The sequence below is a fragment of the Brassica napus genome, chromosome A8 (assembly GCF_020379485.1).
Source record: "Brassica napus cultivar Da-Ae chromosome A8, Da-Ae, whole genome shotgun sequence".
NCBI classification, from domain to species: Eukaryota; Viridiplantae; Streptophyta; class Magnoliopsida; order Brassicales; family Brassicaceae; genus Brassica; species Brassica napus.
Genome location: NC_063441.1, coordinates 18,690,156 through 18,707,178, shown reverse-complemented (window position 1 = coordinate 18,707,178; position 17,023 = coordinate 18,690,156). Strand labels below are relative to the sequence as shown.

The window sequence follows — 17,023 nt, the reverse complement described above, 5'->3', positions numbered from 1 at the left end:
TCGATTTGAAGCAAGGAAAATTCATTCAACAATTCACATTCATTCATCAACTTTCGTATGGCTATTAGCTCACGAAGATTCAGATTTCTTTACGGCAGTCTACCGGCAGCCGATTCACCCTACCGTGAAGATTGCAAAGCAAACAATCATCTCATTGTAGGATGGATAAAACAAACATTCGAACCAAAACTCAGATCATCTATCTCTACTTGCAAAATCGCAAGCTATGGGACATTCATCAAGCCTCAGCAACGATTAGTGCATGAGCTACTTCTACCACCTAATTTGAAGATTGTTCAATCTCATACGTGTTACCACGTATGAGCTTGAGTGAGGGTATTAGGAGATCTAGAAGATCGATCCAATCCAATAGTCAATATTAAGATATACATCAATATATTAGAATAGAAAGTTTATCATTATCTATTATATACTATTCCATATTAGTTTAGGAAATTAGTTTGATTTATTCTCTATATAAACAATGCATCTTGTAACATTATTTTCATGAGAGTCTAATATAATTATTCCATAAACACTTTTGTGTTCTTTACTCTCATCAATTTGTCAGTTTCAGTATATGATTTTGTTTTTTTTTCTTTGACTTGTCCTTTTTAAATATCTGTATATTTATATTCTATACCAAATGTAGGCTATACATTACCTAAAAGTATACTAAACCTACACACACCACATTAACTTTGAAGCGATTGGCTAGGTCTGTGAAAATATAATTTACTCCGCTTCATTTAAATTTGTAAATGACTACATTATGATACGTACACACAAATGACTACATTATGATGCACACGATAATGAATGTTTGAGACTAAATCAGCATGGCCTAGAAGGCATTTCCAACTCCAATCTATTTTCTATTTTAGAAAAAAAGCATAAATGATATTCTATTTTTCACTCTATAATAATAGAGTAAAAAATAGGTTTATTCTATATATAGAGTAATTTTTTTTTTGTTAATCATTCTATTGTTCACTCTAAAATAGAGTATTATTGGAACAACATTCAACTTTATTATATATAAAGTTATTCTTCTTTTTTTTTGGAACATATATAGAGTTATTCTATTTACAAAAAAACATAGAGTAAATCATTGGAGATGGTCTAATTACACTTCAAAATTTAACCAACAAAATCAATTCAATAAAACCCAAATTAAGTTGAATACTGAGAGGAACTCACTTAAATTTTAAAATGATCATTTAAAGAAGTCTATAAGTTGTGTAAGTTAAAAAAAAAATCATTTTAAGAAAACTATAACGTACATGCGTAGTTTAATTTTCTTGGTTTTCTGACATTACGTAAACTTGAGTCATAATTTATTAACTTATTATTATTTATATCAGTAAGTACTTAAATATAAAAAGAAAAAATCATTTACAGTTGTAATCTAGAAACAGAAATAAAGCAATTAACAAAAGAAGAAAAGAAAACATTTTTGAGAAAGGAAATAAAAGCGAATAAGTTACGGAGAGTCCGAAAACGACCACTCGGGAAACTGTTTACGCTTCTTATCCAATAAGACGAAGAAGTAGAAGTAGAAGTAGAAGTAGAAGAACCGCTGTTTCTCTCTCTGTCTGAATTCAATCACTCGCTGACAAAAACTTAATTTTCTCGCCGGAAACGTTCTCTTCACTCTGATCATTTTATCAAATATATATTTCTTTGACTCAAATCATAAACCATTTTCTCAAATCCTTTACTTTTCTCTTTCTTTGACTATTCTCCCTTCCTTTCTCTCTCTCTCTCTCTCATATTATTCAAAGATGCTCCCATGAAACTTGATTCCAGTCAGTGAATCTTCTCCTCCTCCTACTTTCGTCATGAGTGACTCCACCAACAGCGCCTCTCCTTCCTCCGATTACGCCTCCATTTCCTCCGGCGACCAGGTTCTCCTTTTTTTTATAACCCTTCCTTAAATACTCGATCTGGGTTTTTAAACAATAAACGAAGCAGTTGTCTATGATTTGAGAATCCCTTTCTGGGTTTTGCTTTCTACACTACTTCATTGCATAAAGTCTTTGTCTTTTCTCGTGTTAGATCTTGCCTGAACTTAATATTGTTTCCCACACATTTTGTGTCTTAAAATCACGGGCCAGTTGCAAAATCACTTCTTTCTTATAAAAAGAACTCTCTTTTCCGTGAGTCTGACCACTATAAAGTGTTTGCATTGTACTGTAAAGAAGATTCATTATCGTTGCTTAGACAACATGTGAATCAAATCAATGTTTTTTTATTGTTCATTTTGATGATTTTGTAGTCTCTCCAGAGGAGTAGTAGAAGGAGTGGGGATGGAGGAACCCGAGCCATTGTCCGCGAGTCACGTCACTGGCACGACATCTTCTGGTCAGCCATCTTCGTGATCCACCTCATATGCTTAGGCTTCGTCCTCGCCGTTCTCGGACTCAACAGGTTTAGAATATCAGACAGGTTAAACATCGACAGATACACTCAAGGCTTCTTGGAGAATCACAAAGGCCTCACCGAGGACTACTGGCCGCTCTACGCCGTCGCCGGCGGCATTGGAGTCTTCATCAGCTGGGTCTGGTCCTTGCTTCTCGGCTCTTACGCCAACGAGATGATGAAAGTCTCGGTTCACATCTTGACCACCTACTTGGCTGTGGTCAGTGTCCTGTGTTTCTGGTGCAGACAGTTCTTTTGGGGCGGCGCGTTCGCTATCGGAGCTCTCTTGCAGTTTCTTTATGTTGTTTCGGTTATAGACAGGCTTCCCTTTACGATGCTGGTTCTGAGGAAAGCGCTGAAGCTAGTTTGGGGGCTTCCTAAGGTTATTATGGTGGCGCATGCTTTCACGGTGTTCATGCTTTTGTGGATGTCTCTTTGGTCTTTTGGAGCGTCTGGTGTTGTGGCGTCGAGCATGGGGGATGAAGGACGATGGTGGCTTCTTGTGGTGAGCTGGCAAGTTTTGTGTTTTTCATTACATGGTTTCTGTGTTCTGCTTAGTAGTGTCTGAAAGTAAAACATGTCTATATGCAGGTTCTCTCGGTTAGCTTGTTCTGGACAGGCGCTGTGCTGTGTAACACTGTACATGTGATAGTTTCTGGGATGGTGTTTCATGTTCTCTTTCAATGTGGTCAAGAAGAGTCGTCGTCCTTGCCTCCTAGTACTTTGGTAGAGTCACTTAGGTACGCTGTGACAACGTCTTTTGGGAGCATATGTTACGGTTCGCTCTTCACTGCTGCTATTAGAACACTTCGCTGGGAGGTACAGTCTCCAGATTCTTTTTATTACCATCTGAAAACGTTATTGTTCTTGATAACATTGTTGTACGCAGATAAGGGGAGTCCGGTCCAAGATTTGTGGAAACGAGTGTCTACTTTGCTGTGTTGATTTTCTGTTTCATCTAGTTGAAACTCTAGTTCGGTTTTTTAACAAGTATGCTTATGTTCAGGTAAGGTAATCATGTCACTCTTATGAGCAATGGAGAATCAAAATGATAGTTGATTTTTTTTATAGATTGCTGTGTATGGAAAAGGGTTCAACAGATCAGCAAGAGATGCATGGGAGCTCTTTCAATCAACAGGTGTAGAGGCACTTGTTGCATATGACTGTTCAGGTGCTGTGCTTTTGATGGGAACCATCTTTGGAGGACTCATCACAGGCTCTTGCATTGGTGTATGGGCTTGGATCAAATACAGTGACAGAGTTATAATGGTTGGTTCTACAGCTATGTTGATGGGAATGGTCCTTGTAAGTTTTTCCTCTTTTTTGTGCATTCTTCTAACATGAAACCAAATTGTTCAATATGTTTATTTGGTACAATGTGGTTTCTCTTTCAGGTGGGTCTAGGAATGGTTGTAGTGGAGAGCGCGGTGACATCGATATACATATGTTTTGCTGAGGATCCTTTGCTGATTCAGAGATGGGATGCTGATTTCTTCACTGAGATGTCTGAGATGCTTCACCGTCGTCTTCAGCATCGTAGCGCTAGAGCTCGTGAAGTTTTGACGACCGCTTGATAAGCCCATGTCTCTTGGATAAACAAGTTACATAACTGTAGATTATCATATGCAATTAGTGGTGTTAAAATCGGAGATAAATCTATTTTGTCAAATGATTCATGCTTTTGTCAAATGATTCATGCTTTTTCCTTTTGACAAATCATGAATATAAGTTGTGGACGATTTGTTTGATCAAAGTGTATCAAATCTAATCTACTGAAGAAGTGAAAAGAAGTGAAAAGAAAAAAAACAGAACTAGCCACAAGACTAAACGGCCACAAGCATTTGACCCCATCAATCTACTTTTTCTAAATCATTGGAGTTGAATTTTTGAATGTGACTATGTGGATATCATCATGACATTGTCAACTTAGACCCATATATCTTGTATATAGTAACTATGAATTGTCCAACATTTTTAGTAAATTATGCAACAACATAGTTACTAATTATTTTCTGAAATTTGGAACTCTAAAAAAATCATATATTTTGGGGGCCCTAGACGAAAGCCTTTTTGAATACACTTGAAGCACGGCTCTGGGCGAGTTATTTGATCAAAATGTATTCAATCTAACCTATACATTTTGCCTTTTAAGTTGCTCCTGCGTGTAAGGTTTGTGGGATGCTAGAAACTGTCGAACATGTTCTCATGCACTGTCCTTTTGCTCAAAGAACATGGGAGCTCGCTCCAATCTTCCTCCCTAGCTCCCAAGCTCAGGCTTTCCCTTTGGGCTCACTACAACAACTATTGTCCCTTATCCCCAAGGTCCTAAATCTCCCGCCGTCAGGTCTGTGTTGTTCTCCCCTGTCCCCTTGGATCATTTGGAACCTTTGGACAGCAAGGAACAAGAGACTGTTTGAGGATAAGCTGTACACAGCGGAGGAGACTCTCTCCAAAGCAGTTCGAGATGCCAAAGAATGAAAATCTGCTAAGACAAAACCAGAAACATTTGAAATCCCTTTGCGAAGCAATGTAGAAAAGATTGTGACTGAGGTTCCGACATGTTCGGTGGATGGGGCTTGGAATGCTGAGACTAAATGTGCTGGTTTTGGTTGGTTTATACAGGATAAAAAGACCCATTTGGAGATCCAAGGCGCGGAGTCACGCAGCTTTGTCAGATCAGCTCTAACAGCGGAGGCTCTAGCCATCCGGAAGGCGATGCAGGAAGCATCAAAAGAGGGGTTTTCAAGGCTCTAGATTCTATTGGACTCAATCGTCCTCATTTCTGCCCTGCGATCAGGGTCAGTGTTGAACGAGATAGCGGGACTTCTATGCGATATTAGTCACCTCATTCCTCTCTTCACATCTCTATCTTTTGTTTTAATTCCGCGTTCAGCAAACCTTGTAGGCTGTAGCTGATAACCTTGCAAAAAATGCTCTCGCTTCTCTTATGTTGCAAAACAATATGTAAGCTTTTAATAGTTTGAATGAAAAGCTGTTGACCAAAAAAAAAAGTAGAAAACAAATTAGTGGAAGAGAAGAAAGTTCGGAGTCATGTAAGTGGAGAAAAAAAACAGAACCGGCCGGAAGACCAATCAGCCATAAACTACTATACTGTGTGTTCTTCAGCCCTCTGCACTCCAACAATATCAAGTAAACATCAAAAGCGGTGGAAATACTAGATGCAAGATGAACAGACTGGTATTTTAAGTTGGGGACTTTACTTTGTAACTCTAGTTTCAAGATCTTTTGGCATTGGTGAAGATGGAATATTGTAAACACCGCTTTGAACGAAATGAAATGTAACAAATGAATACAAATTTACTAAAATATAACAAATGCAGTTCATAACCATCAAACCAAAATGGCGTTTCAGACAAACAATCAAAGAAGATAACACATAATGAGAAACTTGACGAAGAAATATTCAGGATTGAAGATTATATATCGGTAAAAACATTTGAAAAATTCAGGATTGCGCCACTGCTGCAGCGTCAATGGAACGAAGCGCTTGGTTTGCAAAATAGCGAACATCAACATCAGGGTCCTCGCTCAGGTCCACCAAACACTGACGGATTGTTTTGTCCACCACCTGCAACAAATTTCCCAACACACAGCAAAAAAACATATTCAAGTTCAACAACCAACCTCCACTACGTTTTGAATATAATTGAGTTATGTTTAGTCTCTCATCTTACGGATTGGTCGACTATGGGGATGAGGGATTGCAGAAGTTTAGCAACATTGAACTTGATGTTTGGAACTCTGCACAGATTAGATATGTTGCAACAAGACGTTAAGAAACCAAGATGTGTTCTTCAAGGAGTTTGCCTAAAAGTCTTTATCTATTGAGTTTACCTGTCTTTTGCTGCCTCAACAACCACAGGAAGAAACTTAGAGCACGTGATTTCTGATCCCATTACAGGAGCCATGAGAGATATTGCACGTAGAGCCATCATCCTGTGTAGGTAGTGCGGATTGTTGACCATGTCCAACACCTGTTTACATGAAACAGGTCAGTACGGAGGGCAGATTTAGCGATTATCAGAGTCATAGATAAAGAATACAACCTGGGGAACTATGTGCTGCATTGCCCATTCAGAACCAAACTCCTCTGCAAGGCGCTTTAGGTTGTTTGCTGCAGCTTCACGGATAGAGTAGACCTGAAGAAGTAGAGGAGGAGAACAACGTCAATACCCAGAGTACACAAATGGATGAGAATTGATGCTATAATCAAAGATCCCAAAATAGAGTATTCAAGATAAACCTTGTCTTGCATCCACTGCATGCAAAGGGCTCCGAGCTTGTCATCGAAGAACCCTATACCTAACTGGCTAGCCAACAGAGGAACATACTCAATTATAGCAAGCCTGACTCTCCAGTGCCGATCCTCAGCAAGCTCTACGATCGCCGGCAACAAGGATTGTGATAGCAGATCAATCCCAATAACCTGCCGTAAAAGATATTCAGTTACCAGTTGAAACAAAGAAGCAATAGAAGTAGCTAAATTTAAGAGGGATATGCAGGAAACCTGGTTGACTTGGTCTAGCTTGCTTATGATGTTGAGGCGTACATCAGGAAACTCATCTTTCAAAAGGGAAAGAAAAATTGGTAGAAGATGCTCAATGGTTGAGTCCTGTATTGAAGATTTTAGTATGTTAAAAACTATTGATACGGTCTAACCGGGTGATAACACATGGTTTAGTTGATGAAAACCATAAGAGCAGATTAAACCACAGAAAGTAGTCACAAGATGTCATAAAAATGATGGCCATCATTAGTCATATACCTTCCCAAGGATAGGAGCCATCCCCATTATTACTGAAGCTAGAGCAGAGCGGACATGTTGAGAAGAATCAGTTGATAATTCCTGCAGGCATGAGTTCGGATCAGAATATTACGAGACATGAGGCATCAAGCAACCCGCTTTGTATGAAATTCATCAGCATAGAGAATGTACCTTTACACAAGGAAGGATGTGCTGAATGGAAAGCTCTGGATTCAGAAGCTGACAGAACTTGGTCACTTTCCCCGCCGCTGCTATTCGCACTTCAGCCTCATTGTCCCGTAGCAATCTCACATATGCAGGAACCAAATCCGTCCTACAGATATAGCAGCATAAACCTCGTGTCAAAAATAATAAGGATACGTGTACAAACATGAAGCTATCAGAGCAGTGTAGCAAGGCACATACCTCGTGCAATCAGGACCCACTGCCTCACAAAGTTCGTATAGCTGATTAGCAACCATGTAGCGCACCCTCCAAGATTTATCCTGCTCTCAGAAAACAAATCATTTTTCATCAAAAAACTATCAGGACCACAAACTAAGAGCGCAATAGCAGAGATGTGAAACTATGATATCAACCAAAAACGCCACAAATGCAAAACCAAAGCTCAATGCACCTGAGAGAAGTTAACTATAACAGGTAAAATGCGTGCAACACAATCCTGAGGCTCCAACAACTTTCCAAGAGCTGCACAGCCTTCCACAGCCAGCAGTCTAACAGAATCTTGATCTGAAATGAAGGTTAAAATTTAAAACAACTCTTGCATATTAATTTAAATGTGATTCTATTTACCAGGCTGTCAGGATCTATACAAAGTAAGTGATGAGCATGGTAACTCAGATATGTATATATAATTCAAGCAGTGTAAGTACCATCTTTAGTAAGACCATCGAACATAGTCATGATCTCAGCATTCAAAAAGGCAGACTCCAGAGTAGTAGCAAACTTCCCCAGGTTAGACGCAGCAGCTCTTCGCACCATAGGCATATCATCTTGGCACAACTGACCATAACTAGACCGTAACTCAGTCTTCAGCACATCAGTACAACCTTGGTACGCAACATGAAACAAACCACATGCGGAAACTCTCGCTGCAAACCACTCACCAGCCGCAAGCCTCTACATATACCAAACAACATAACCAAAAAAAAAATCAACCCTCGACTCAAAAAAAAACTTGAGAAGTATAAATGCCGTTACCTTGACAAGAGGGACAAAGGAGTCGACGAGGTCACTCTCCTTCATCTGAGAACCAATCTTACAAAGCGAGTCCACAGCTTTCTCTCTCACAGTGGTCTCCTCAACGGTGCAGAGAGATTCAAGAGGAGGGAGAATCACATGAGCATGCTCAATCCCACCAACGAAGGGAATAAAAACTCCCAACTCCTCAGCCATTGCGAGGAGCACCTCATCGTCATCATCACTGTTCTCACTCAAAAAGGGAATCAGCTCTTTCCTTGTACGCTCCTCTCCAAGAGCACGAGCAATCGTAGATAACCGACGAATGGAGTTCAAACGAAGCTGGATGTCATCGTTCTTAAGCTCGTCAATGAGAAGAGCAATGGGATACAAGGGTTCATCCACCATAGCCATCCTAATCTCACTGCAATGAAATGGGTTATTAGAAATCAAGCAATAGAGAGAGGAATCAGGTGAAAAGAGAGAGACTTTGGATCTCGAAGCAAGAAAAAAAATCAATCACGGATCTCGAGACGGTACCACAAGATGAAAGGGAATGTGAATCGGAAATGGAGACGTAAAGATGAGATATTTTTAAGATGGATTGAGAAGGAAATGGATTATCGTCTTACCGATCCAGAGCCGTCTCAGAGAGAAGTGCTTTCAGATTCCGACAAGGGAGGGAGAAGGAGCGAAAGAGGAAAACGACAAAAAAACAAATAAGGCAAAATTAATAAACGCATAAGGGAAGGTCTTACTGGGCCAATATGTAGCTTATTGGACTTTACTTATGCTCCTTTTGACACTTAATTCATTCTATTACGAATTTCTTATAAAATATTTTATAATAAATAATTACACAACTAATAATTCTTTGGATATGCATGACTAATGAGAATCGATGTATGTTTTTACACCTGAAATATAAAAAATTCACATACGAGATTTTCACTGACACTATTTTTTTTTTAAATGTAAGCTTTTCTTTCTACATTAATCTGTAAATATATTTTCCGGAAATTCAAAATTCAGATATTAATGTGAAAATCATTAATGAGCCATATTAACAAAGCTTCCACAAATTTTCTGTCTTAACATCTGATTTATTAAATCCAAAAAGCTGGAAGAGACTGTTAAGAGTAAATAATGGATATAAAGGAAAATAATTGGTAAGAAAAACTGATTATATTGATATTGTCCTAATGCAGACTACAATGTATGCAACTTGATTTTCTTCTATGCCTATGTGCATCACTCAGATATCTGAAAAATTGATTAATCGAATGTTGTATAAAATTCCAGATTCACCATTGCTATGTACTTTATTTTTCCTTATAACGGATCTACAAGTTGTTGAAAATAACCTTCCATTATAACTGATCTGAAAAATATGTAAGTAAATTGAAACTTCGAGAGGGTTTGTGCTTTGAGAATATGTTGATGATCCTATCATTGTTACATTGCCCATAAGTAACACATATTTCTAAGGGATTCCAAGAGCTTTAAATCAATTATTTTAAGACAATTATGTAACATATGATTGAACATAGCTTACACTAAATGAAATGATCCAACTGGAGCATTGATAGTGCATTTTCTTAGTGTATTTTGTCTTATATACCTTCTTATGAGGTAATCAACAAAGCAAAAATGGTTTTTTTATTATAAATACGTTAATTTTTAATTTTCTTCTTCAATTTCAACTCGAAAAACTACTGGTTTGAGATTTGGAAATCAATATAATCAAAACGGAAAACTCAGATGAAGTGACTAGTAAGATGAAGTATTTTCTCTCTTGTCATAGCTACGTGGGCTATGTCATCATCAATGTTATATGCCATAACACTGGTAACTTGAAATACTCATAGAAAAAGAGTTTTATAGAGCATTAAAAGAGTATTAGCATGAAGTAGCTCTTGGGAATATCCTAAAATTAATTGTACTTACTCTAGTAGAAGTCGTAGTATCTAGGTTTGACAATTATATAATACTAAGTGGTTATAATGTTTTTGATAAAAACCGGTAATCAATGAATTGAGAATTCATTACTAATATTATATGATCCTATAGGTCACACACCTAAGCAAATTGGATTAATAATATATATATTGGTTTGTAAAAAGCATACATTATATTATATGTGATATAAATATATATATGGACAATTACGTGAAAGTAATAATAGTCTACTATGTATTATGGCTAATGGGCTTTGCTAATAATTCCATAGTCCACGTAATTAGGTCTTAGTCTTCATTATATAATGTGATATAATCACATGAGTTGGTTAAGGGTTGCCGGAGTCCCGAACTGTTAGTTGTGAAGTTTTGAGATTTGATCTCAACGGTACTAGCATCCCGATCTGATCCAGTTTGTGTGCGTGTGGATACCGGCAGAGCACGACATTTGGAGTGCTAGAAATCTCGATTTGGTTTATTCATATTTCCGCTGCAAAATAACCAGGTATATTCGAAACCGTAAAATCTAGATTTGTTTTGTATGTGGAGTATGACCATTCAAAATTAGCTATTAATTTTTTTTAATTGTATTTATCCATGCATATGTTTAAATTGTGATAAACACATCAAAACCATGAGGAAAGTTCATAAATATTTTAAATTTCCATCTTCTTTGGTTTCAACTTTGTTTCATTATAATTAACACCTCAAAAACAATAAATAATTGAGCTTAAATCTTTCAAAGATATTTCAATAACCAACAAAAAAAACTTTATTGCTGCTAAGAAGTACTGAATTGTTAGCCCAGTAGAAACTCCCGGTTAAACTGAAAAATTTGGCATCAAATTGTCTTTAAGCCAATCCAATGGTTGGTGGTTGACAAAAAGCTTTGGATCATGTTGGAAATGCAGTTGATGATCATCATCTTTGTATACATTGTCCATATGTAACTCATTTGTTTCTAAGGGACTCAATAGCTTTAATCAATTCTTTTGCGACAAGAAACAAAAAAAAATCTAACATATGATTGCACACAGCTTACACTAAATAACCAAATTGAAAGTGAAATCTGTATTTCAACAGACAAGCATCACACAACTTGAAATTTGTACTTCAAGTTGACTTTTATAACTTTCAGAAAATGGAATTAGCAACTTATTTCAAGAGAACAACAAAAGAAATACATTAATCGTCTATACAAATCAAAACTATGCACCTCATTCTTAGCAAAAAAAAAAAAAAAAACTATGCACCTCATCGGTTAAACTACAAAGTGCTTCAGCTAATCCCCGGAGCTGAAGCAGCTCCTTAGTCTTGTCCAAAATCCAGCTTTAACTATGTTCTTCTCTGTCTCACTAACTGGCTCTTTGAAATCGGCTTTAGTGCTAAGCTCCTCAAATGCATTAACAACATTCTGGAGCCTTGCAACAAACTCGATAAGAAGAGACGCAAATGTGGCTAGCGACAAGGAACTCGCGCTCTCATACACTTTGGATTCTATCTCATTGATCATAGACCCGCCTATGAATGAGACGCTCGGCCAGTGTTCTCTGTTCCTAAACATCATACTCTCCGTTGACATCCAAAGATGAGAATCATTACCAGTATGTGGACTCTGATGATGATGATGGTTGTGGTTAGTGTCCCAAATCTGGCTGAGAGATTGGATCACTTTGGTCTCGTCGTCTTTGGCTTCGTGATAGTTTTGTTCCGCTTGTTCAGCATCAGCTTTCTCCTTCATAGCAGCCCAGCTTTCCGAGTTGACAAGAAGGAAGGAGTTGCTGTCTATCTTCATCTGCAGTTCCTCTGCTGCTCGTTGAACTTCTTTCAGAATGTTTCCTGCGCTTAGCTTCTCCATTTTCTCCACTTTTTCTCCAAACAACCTCAAGACTTTGGCTCCTTCGTTTCCAACTCTTTGAAGCTCCTGACGAAAAGCTTGTCTTTTCTCTGGTGCTGCCTGCAAAACCACACCCATTAATATCAAAATAGAAAAGTGGGTCTTGAGCATAGTCATCATAGTCACATGATAGAATTGAATAAAGTTTACCTGAATTTCTGAAAGAATGCATCCATGCATAGCCATGACCATGAAAGCGCAATGCCTAACGGCACCACTAAGTTTGACATAGTTTGCCCATGGATGATGGAAAGTTCTGTAAGGTCCATGTGGAGGCTCCCATACTGCAAAATCAAGCTGCAAAAATAAAATAAAAAGTACCTTTCTTTTAATAATCTAAGTTCTTTTTAAGTTATCTAACAAAGTCACTCTACTGAAAACACACACCAGAGAATCTTCTTGGCTTGTAGATTGAACTACGGACCTGTATCCACTGTATAAAGGATCATCCGAAGCTTGGTACGTGAGAATCTTCGAGGGAATCCTCTCGTATTCAACACATTGCAAGTACCCATTAACACATCCTGAAAGTTACAAACAAAATCAGCCAAAAAAACAAGAGACACAGCCATTAAATGTATCTACCTACCTTCGAGAGAATTAGCCACACTCTTGAAATTCTTAACCACTAGCTTATGGAGGTCTTCTCCAGCCCAAATCGGGAGTATAAATATGTTCACACCCAAGCAGATACTTGCACCAACCAGAATCAGCAAGAACCTGTAATAAGCAGTGCTGAAAAACTCTCTGGTGTTGTTTCCAGACACAAGAACGATGCAGAACGTCAACAGAAACACTCTGAATGCGTATTCGTACGACTTCATGGCCGGGTAAAGTTTTAGATAACTCGCACAGAAACCTGATGGAAAAAAATATTAAAAAGGTCAAATCATAACATGGATTGATAGATTTGGTCAATGTTGCAACCTGCAAGGAAGATACTGATGATAATGACTTCTTCCTCGAAGTCTCCTGCTAAGACAGAGAGTCTAGCTATGCCAAGAGCAAGTCCTCCAGCAGAGAATGTACCTATAGCTCTATTGAACCCTTTCACCAACGTTGCTCCTTCAAAAAAACAGAGTAAAAACAGAGTATATAAGCCAGAAGACAAGATCAGATCAGAGATCAAGCAAAGCAGCAGACTTTATGTGATTAGAGTTCTAATCACCCCAAACCCATTAACCAGAACAGATCAAAATGAGATTTTGAATGCTCTAAACAAAATAAAAATTCAAAACAGAGTTAAACAGAAGACAAGACCAGAGATCTCTGAGAGAGAGAAAGATCAAGCAAAGCAGCAGAGTTTATGTGAATAGAACTCTAAATCACTCAAAACCCATTAACCAGAACAGATCAAAGTGAGATTTTGAATGCTCTAAACAGAATAAAAATTCAAAACAGAGCATAAGACAGAAGACAAGATCAGAGATCCCTGAGAGAGAGAGATCAAGCAAAGCAGCAGACTTTATGTGAATAGAACACTAATCACCCCAAACCCATTAACCAGAACAGACCAAAATGAGATTTTGAATGCTCTAAACATAATAAAAATCAAAACTTTACGAAGATTCAATCGAACATCAAAGCCAATCAATCAGTACCTATGCTATACTCGAAGACGACGACGACGGTAAGTATAGCCCACACGGCGTACTTGCTAGCGTCAGCGAGCGGCTCTTTAAGATAAATAACGAATGAACAGAGCGCGAGAGCCATCCCCATCTTGACGGCGAAGTAAACTTTCCGGCGATCGGACCGACCCATCTCGTACAATTTAGCCGCGACGTCGTAAAGCGCCATCCACGAGGCGATGATCCCGTCGGAGAAGAAGCGGAAACATCGGAACTTTGATCGGCGATCATCGAGGAAGAGGCTGGAGTCGTTGAAGCCGCCGCCGAAATCTGAGCAGGGTTTACGAGGGAGAAAGGGTTCTCTGTTTTGGTCTCCGAACAGCTCCGAGTTGCTAGCCATTTTGAATTGATCTCTCTTCTTCTTCTTCTTCTTCTTCGCAGATCACAGAGATGCAGAGTGATTTTACTGTCCTCATAAAAAATATTATTAAACGATCTGAGTTCTTTTTGTATATAAGCAAATACACGCACACACGAATGATTGATCGTTCACGTTGATTCTGATCTGATATAGAATATTTTATTTGACTGGTGGGTGCTATGGCTCCTGTGATGCAAGTCCAGTTTTTCTTTTCTCATTTCACAAATATAAAAATATAAACTACTATTACGTGCATTACTTTCAGTTTGAATATTGCATTGCATGCGTCATGTTTTCCTTAAAAAAATATTATCATCATTTAAAAAAATAGTTTAGCAAAAAAAAAAGTGTGGTCCAAATTCCGAAATGTATTGTGTATAATTTAATTATTAGTTGTTTATTGTTAAAAGAAAATATTGTTGGCTGCTGGTTGATCCAACTCTCCATATGTAACAACATTTCTAAAAAAGACATTTTATAACTTCAAATATAAAAAAAATTCTCTTCAAAAAAAACTTCAAAATTCAAATTTGAAGTATTGAAAAGTGAAACTCTATATTTGAAGTTTTACTATTCAAAACCTCAAATTTGAAGTTTCATTTTTTTGTTTGCATTTTAATCCCTACAATTACACATCACAATTAATATTATCGATATAATTTAATTCTTTTAGCAATATTTTTTTCTCTTTTATTTTATTTTTATATATAATGTATCTACAAGTATTAATATCACCCGTATCCAATAATTTTTAGCTTGTAATCTATAAATTAAAAATAAAAAGAGTCATTTTTACTTTAGAATACACTACATGCTAGTAAAAGTTTTATGAATTTAAATTAATTATGACAAATATAATGATCATAGTATAAAATACAAATAGTTTTGAAGTTAATTTTGAAGATTTGGTTTTGGAGAACAATACCTTTAAACTTCAAATATAGAGTTTTAGAAACTTCAAATAGAGTGTTTTTTTGGAGATGTTCTGTATATTAATTTAGAGTCTTATTTTTATCTATTGTTGACAATTTATAACAAGTCCATTTAATTAATAACTCTAAATTTTAATTTTCTTTTTATTAATAACAAAATCTGTTGAGAAAAAATCTAACAAAACCCTACCAAACTTTTTAAATATTTATTTATAAAATTTCATTTATTAATTTCAAAATTATTAATATAATAATTACTCTAATTTATTTTAATTAAATTTTTATCACAAAGCAAAAAAAGAAAATAAAAATTATATGCTATTTTTATAACTTTAATCATTATAATCTATATTCTAATCTATATTATATTAAAATAAAGGTGATTTATGAATTAAATAGGACAAAATTATATTAAATTGGTAGATTAACCAGTTATTTTGAAATGCTTTCATTTAAACAAATTATCATTCATCATTAAAATATGTTTAATTCATAAACTATGTAATATTTTATAACTAAGCAAATAGCATTTTTATTATATAACTAAATAAAATTTTAAAATGCATTGTATGTAATAAAATTTTAAATATGTTTCAGACCTTTGACCATAGTGTATTTCTTTTTCTGGAAATTAACATTTTGATAATAACTTTAACGACCTAAATCATTTCTTTGTAGTGGAGATTCGAAACCAGTTACAAAGACATAACTTCACCAGAAGAAAGTTTTAATTAATCAATGAACTATCAGCCCTAAATCACTCATTTAGTTATCAAAATTGTTGGATGAAAAAAGTAAAAATTAAAAATTCAGCAGATTCTTCACTTTGCTCTTAGGCTACAATATACCTAGTAATGAAATTTACATTTGTAACAAAAAAAATGGTAGGTTGCGTCCAAACCAAACCGTACGTGTAATTTTAAGGTAAGTTTTTTAAACATTCGTTAATTATGCTAAAATATAAAAAAAAATTACATAGATGATACTATAGCCGAAATTATATTTTTCTTATGAGAGAATTTACGTCTAACTGCATCACTTTGAACTGTCTTATGAAATCTTTTTCTGACGGTTTTTCTTTCGCCATGCTAAAGATTTCTTATAAATATTTTCTTTAATATTTTGCATAATTCATATTTTTAGGAGTCGAAATTCAAACTTTTTGGTGTAAAATCATTAATGAATTTTTGGTCTAACCCACTAGATCAAGGAAACTTCCGCATTTTAAGGTGAGTTAGGATTTTGATTTGGACCATCCTCAATAATCGGTTTCACATATGATAGTTCGATGTGAATGTCAATCTCCGGCGGCGCTAATTATCTCCCTAGGTAGTGAACTGCTTCACACAAACTATACTATCACTAAATGTAATAAAAAACTATCATGTCTTTGTAAAACAAATCATGTCTTTGTAAAACAAATCATGGTGAAATACTCATGGTTAACAAATATTGAAATTATATAAATTAAAACTAACGGAAGCCAGTGATTAGTAAACTGACAAAACAAAAAATTATCATTATTTCATGGTATTATTGAATTTTCTGATCATGAATATTCTATAAATCTAAAAACATCAACTGCAGTAGTTTTTCTACAAAATAAGTTCGTCTAATAATGCTCAAAGTCAAAGCTAGTGACTAATTTTTTTAAATAGTTTGTATTAACCAAACATGGTTTTTGGATTTTCTTATTTCTCTTTCTTCTAAGATATCCAAGTTTTTTTTTTTCTCTTCGTAATAAAATAAACTTCTAATTTGTAAGTGTTTGTCTCTATTCTGCATATTATTCTTTTAAAAGTGTCCCCTAAAATAAATTTGTTCATTTACCTTTTTTGTTTGTTTAAGAATATAGACA

The 17,023-nt window shown here is 36.0% G+C and overlaps 3 protein-coding genes across 7 annotated transcripts; 1 reads left to right on the top strand and 2 right to left on the bottom strand.

Annotated features, from left to right (window-relative positions):
• Positions 1–1,591: 1,591 nt before the first annotated feature.
• On the top strand, positions 1,592–4,211 carry LOC106361865 (CTL-like protein DDB_G0274487). Its single transcript, XM_013801672.3, has 6 exons — positions 1,592–1,907; positions 2,279–2,926; positions 3,013–3,240; positions 3,311–3,427; positions 3,493–3,726; positions 3,816–4,211. The coding sequence occupies exons 1-6, from the start codon at positions 1,842–1,844 to the stop codon at positions 3,993–3,995; spliced, it is 1,473 nt and encodes a 490-aa protein (XP_013657126.1). The 5' UTR covers positions 1,592–1,841; the 3' UTR covers positions 3,996–4,211.
• Positions 4,212–5,719: 1,508 nt separating this feature from the next.
• On the bottom strand, positions 5,720–9,153 carry LOC106361867 (serine/threonine-protein phosphatase 2A 65 kDa regulatory subunit A alpha isoform). 3 transcript variants are annotated; one of them, XM_013801674.3, is made up of 13 exons: positions 9,019–9,153; positions 8,408–8,810; positions 8,080–8,326; positions 7,824–7,936; positions 7,613–7,692; positions 7,379–7,520; positions 7,208–7,288; positions 6,950–7,054; positions 6,686–6,868; positions 6,489–6,581; positions 6,277–6,416; positions 6,117–6,183; positions 5,720–6,010 (listed from the first exon to the last, which is right to left on the bottom strand). In XM_013801674.3, the coding sequence occupies exons 2-13, from the start codon at positions 8,798–8,800 to the stop codon at positions 5,888–5,890; spliced, it is 1,767 nt and encodes a 588-aa protein (XP_013657128.1). In that variant the 5' UTR covers positions 8,801–8,810; positions 9,019–9,153; the 3' UTR covers positions 5,720–5,887. The 3 variants fall into 3 exon arrangements, with proteins under 3 accessions (XP_013657128.1, XP_013657129.1, XP_048593935.1); XM_013801675.3 differs by having other exon boundaries at positions 8,927–9,080; XM_048737978.1 differs by having other exon boundaries at positions 8,876–9,030.
• A 2,317-nt stretch (positions 9,154–11,470) lies between these two features.
• Positions 11,471–14,532, bottom strand: LOC125577130 (aluminum-activated malate transporter 4). Of its 3 annotated transcripts, none has more exons than XM_048737981.1 (7): positions 14,402–14,532; positions 13,843–14,225; positions 13,169–13,306; positions 12,831–13,100; positions 12,629–12,765; positions 12,392–12,538; positions 11,471–12,301 (listed from the first exon to the last, which is right to left on the bottom strand). In XM_048737981.1, the coding sequence occupies exons 1-7, from the start codon at positions 14,515–14,517 to the stop codon at positions 11,627–11,629; spliced, it is 1,866 nt and encodes a 621-aa protein (XP_048593938.1). In that variant the 5' UTR covers positions 14,518–14,532; the 3' UTR covers positions 11,471–11,626. The 3 variants fall into 3 exon arrangements, with proteins under 3 accessions (XP_048593938.1, XP_048593937.1, XP_048593936.1); XM_048737980.1 differs by having other exon boundaries at positions 11,471–11,560; positions 11,598–12,301; positions 13,843–14,452; XM_048737979.1 differs by having other exon boundaries at positions 13,843–14,452.
• Positions 14,533–17,023: the final 2,491 nt, after the last annotated feature.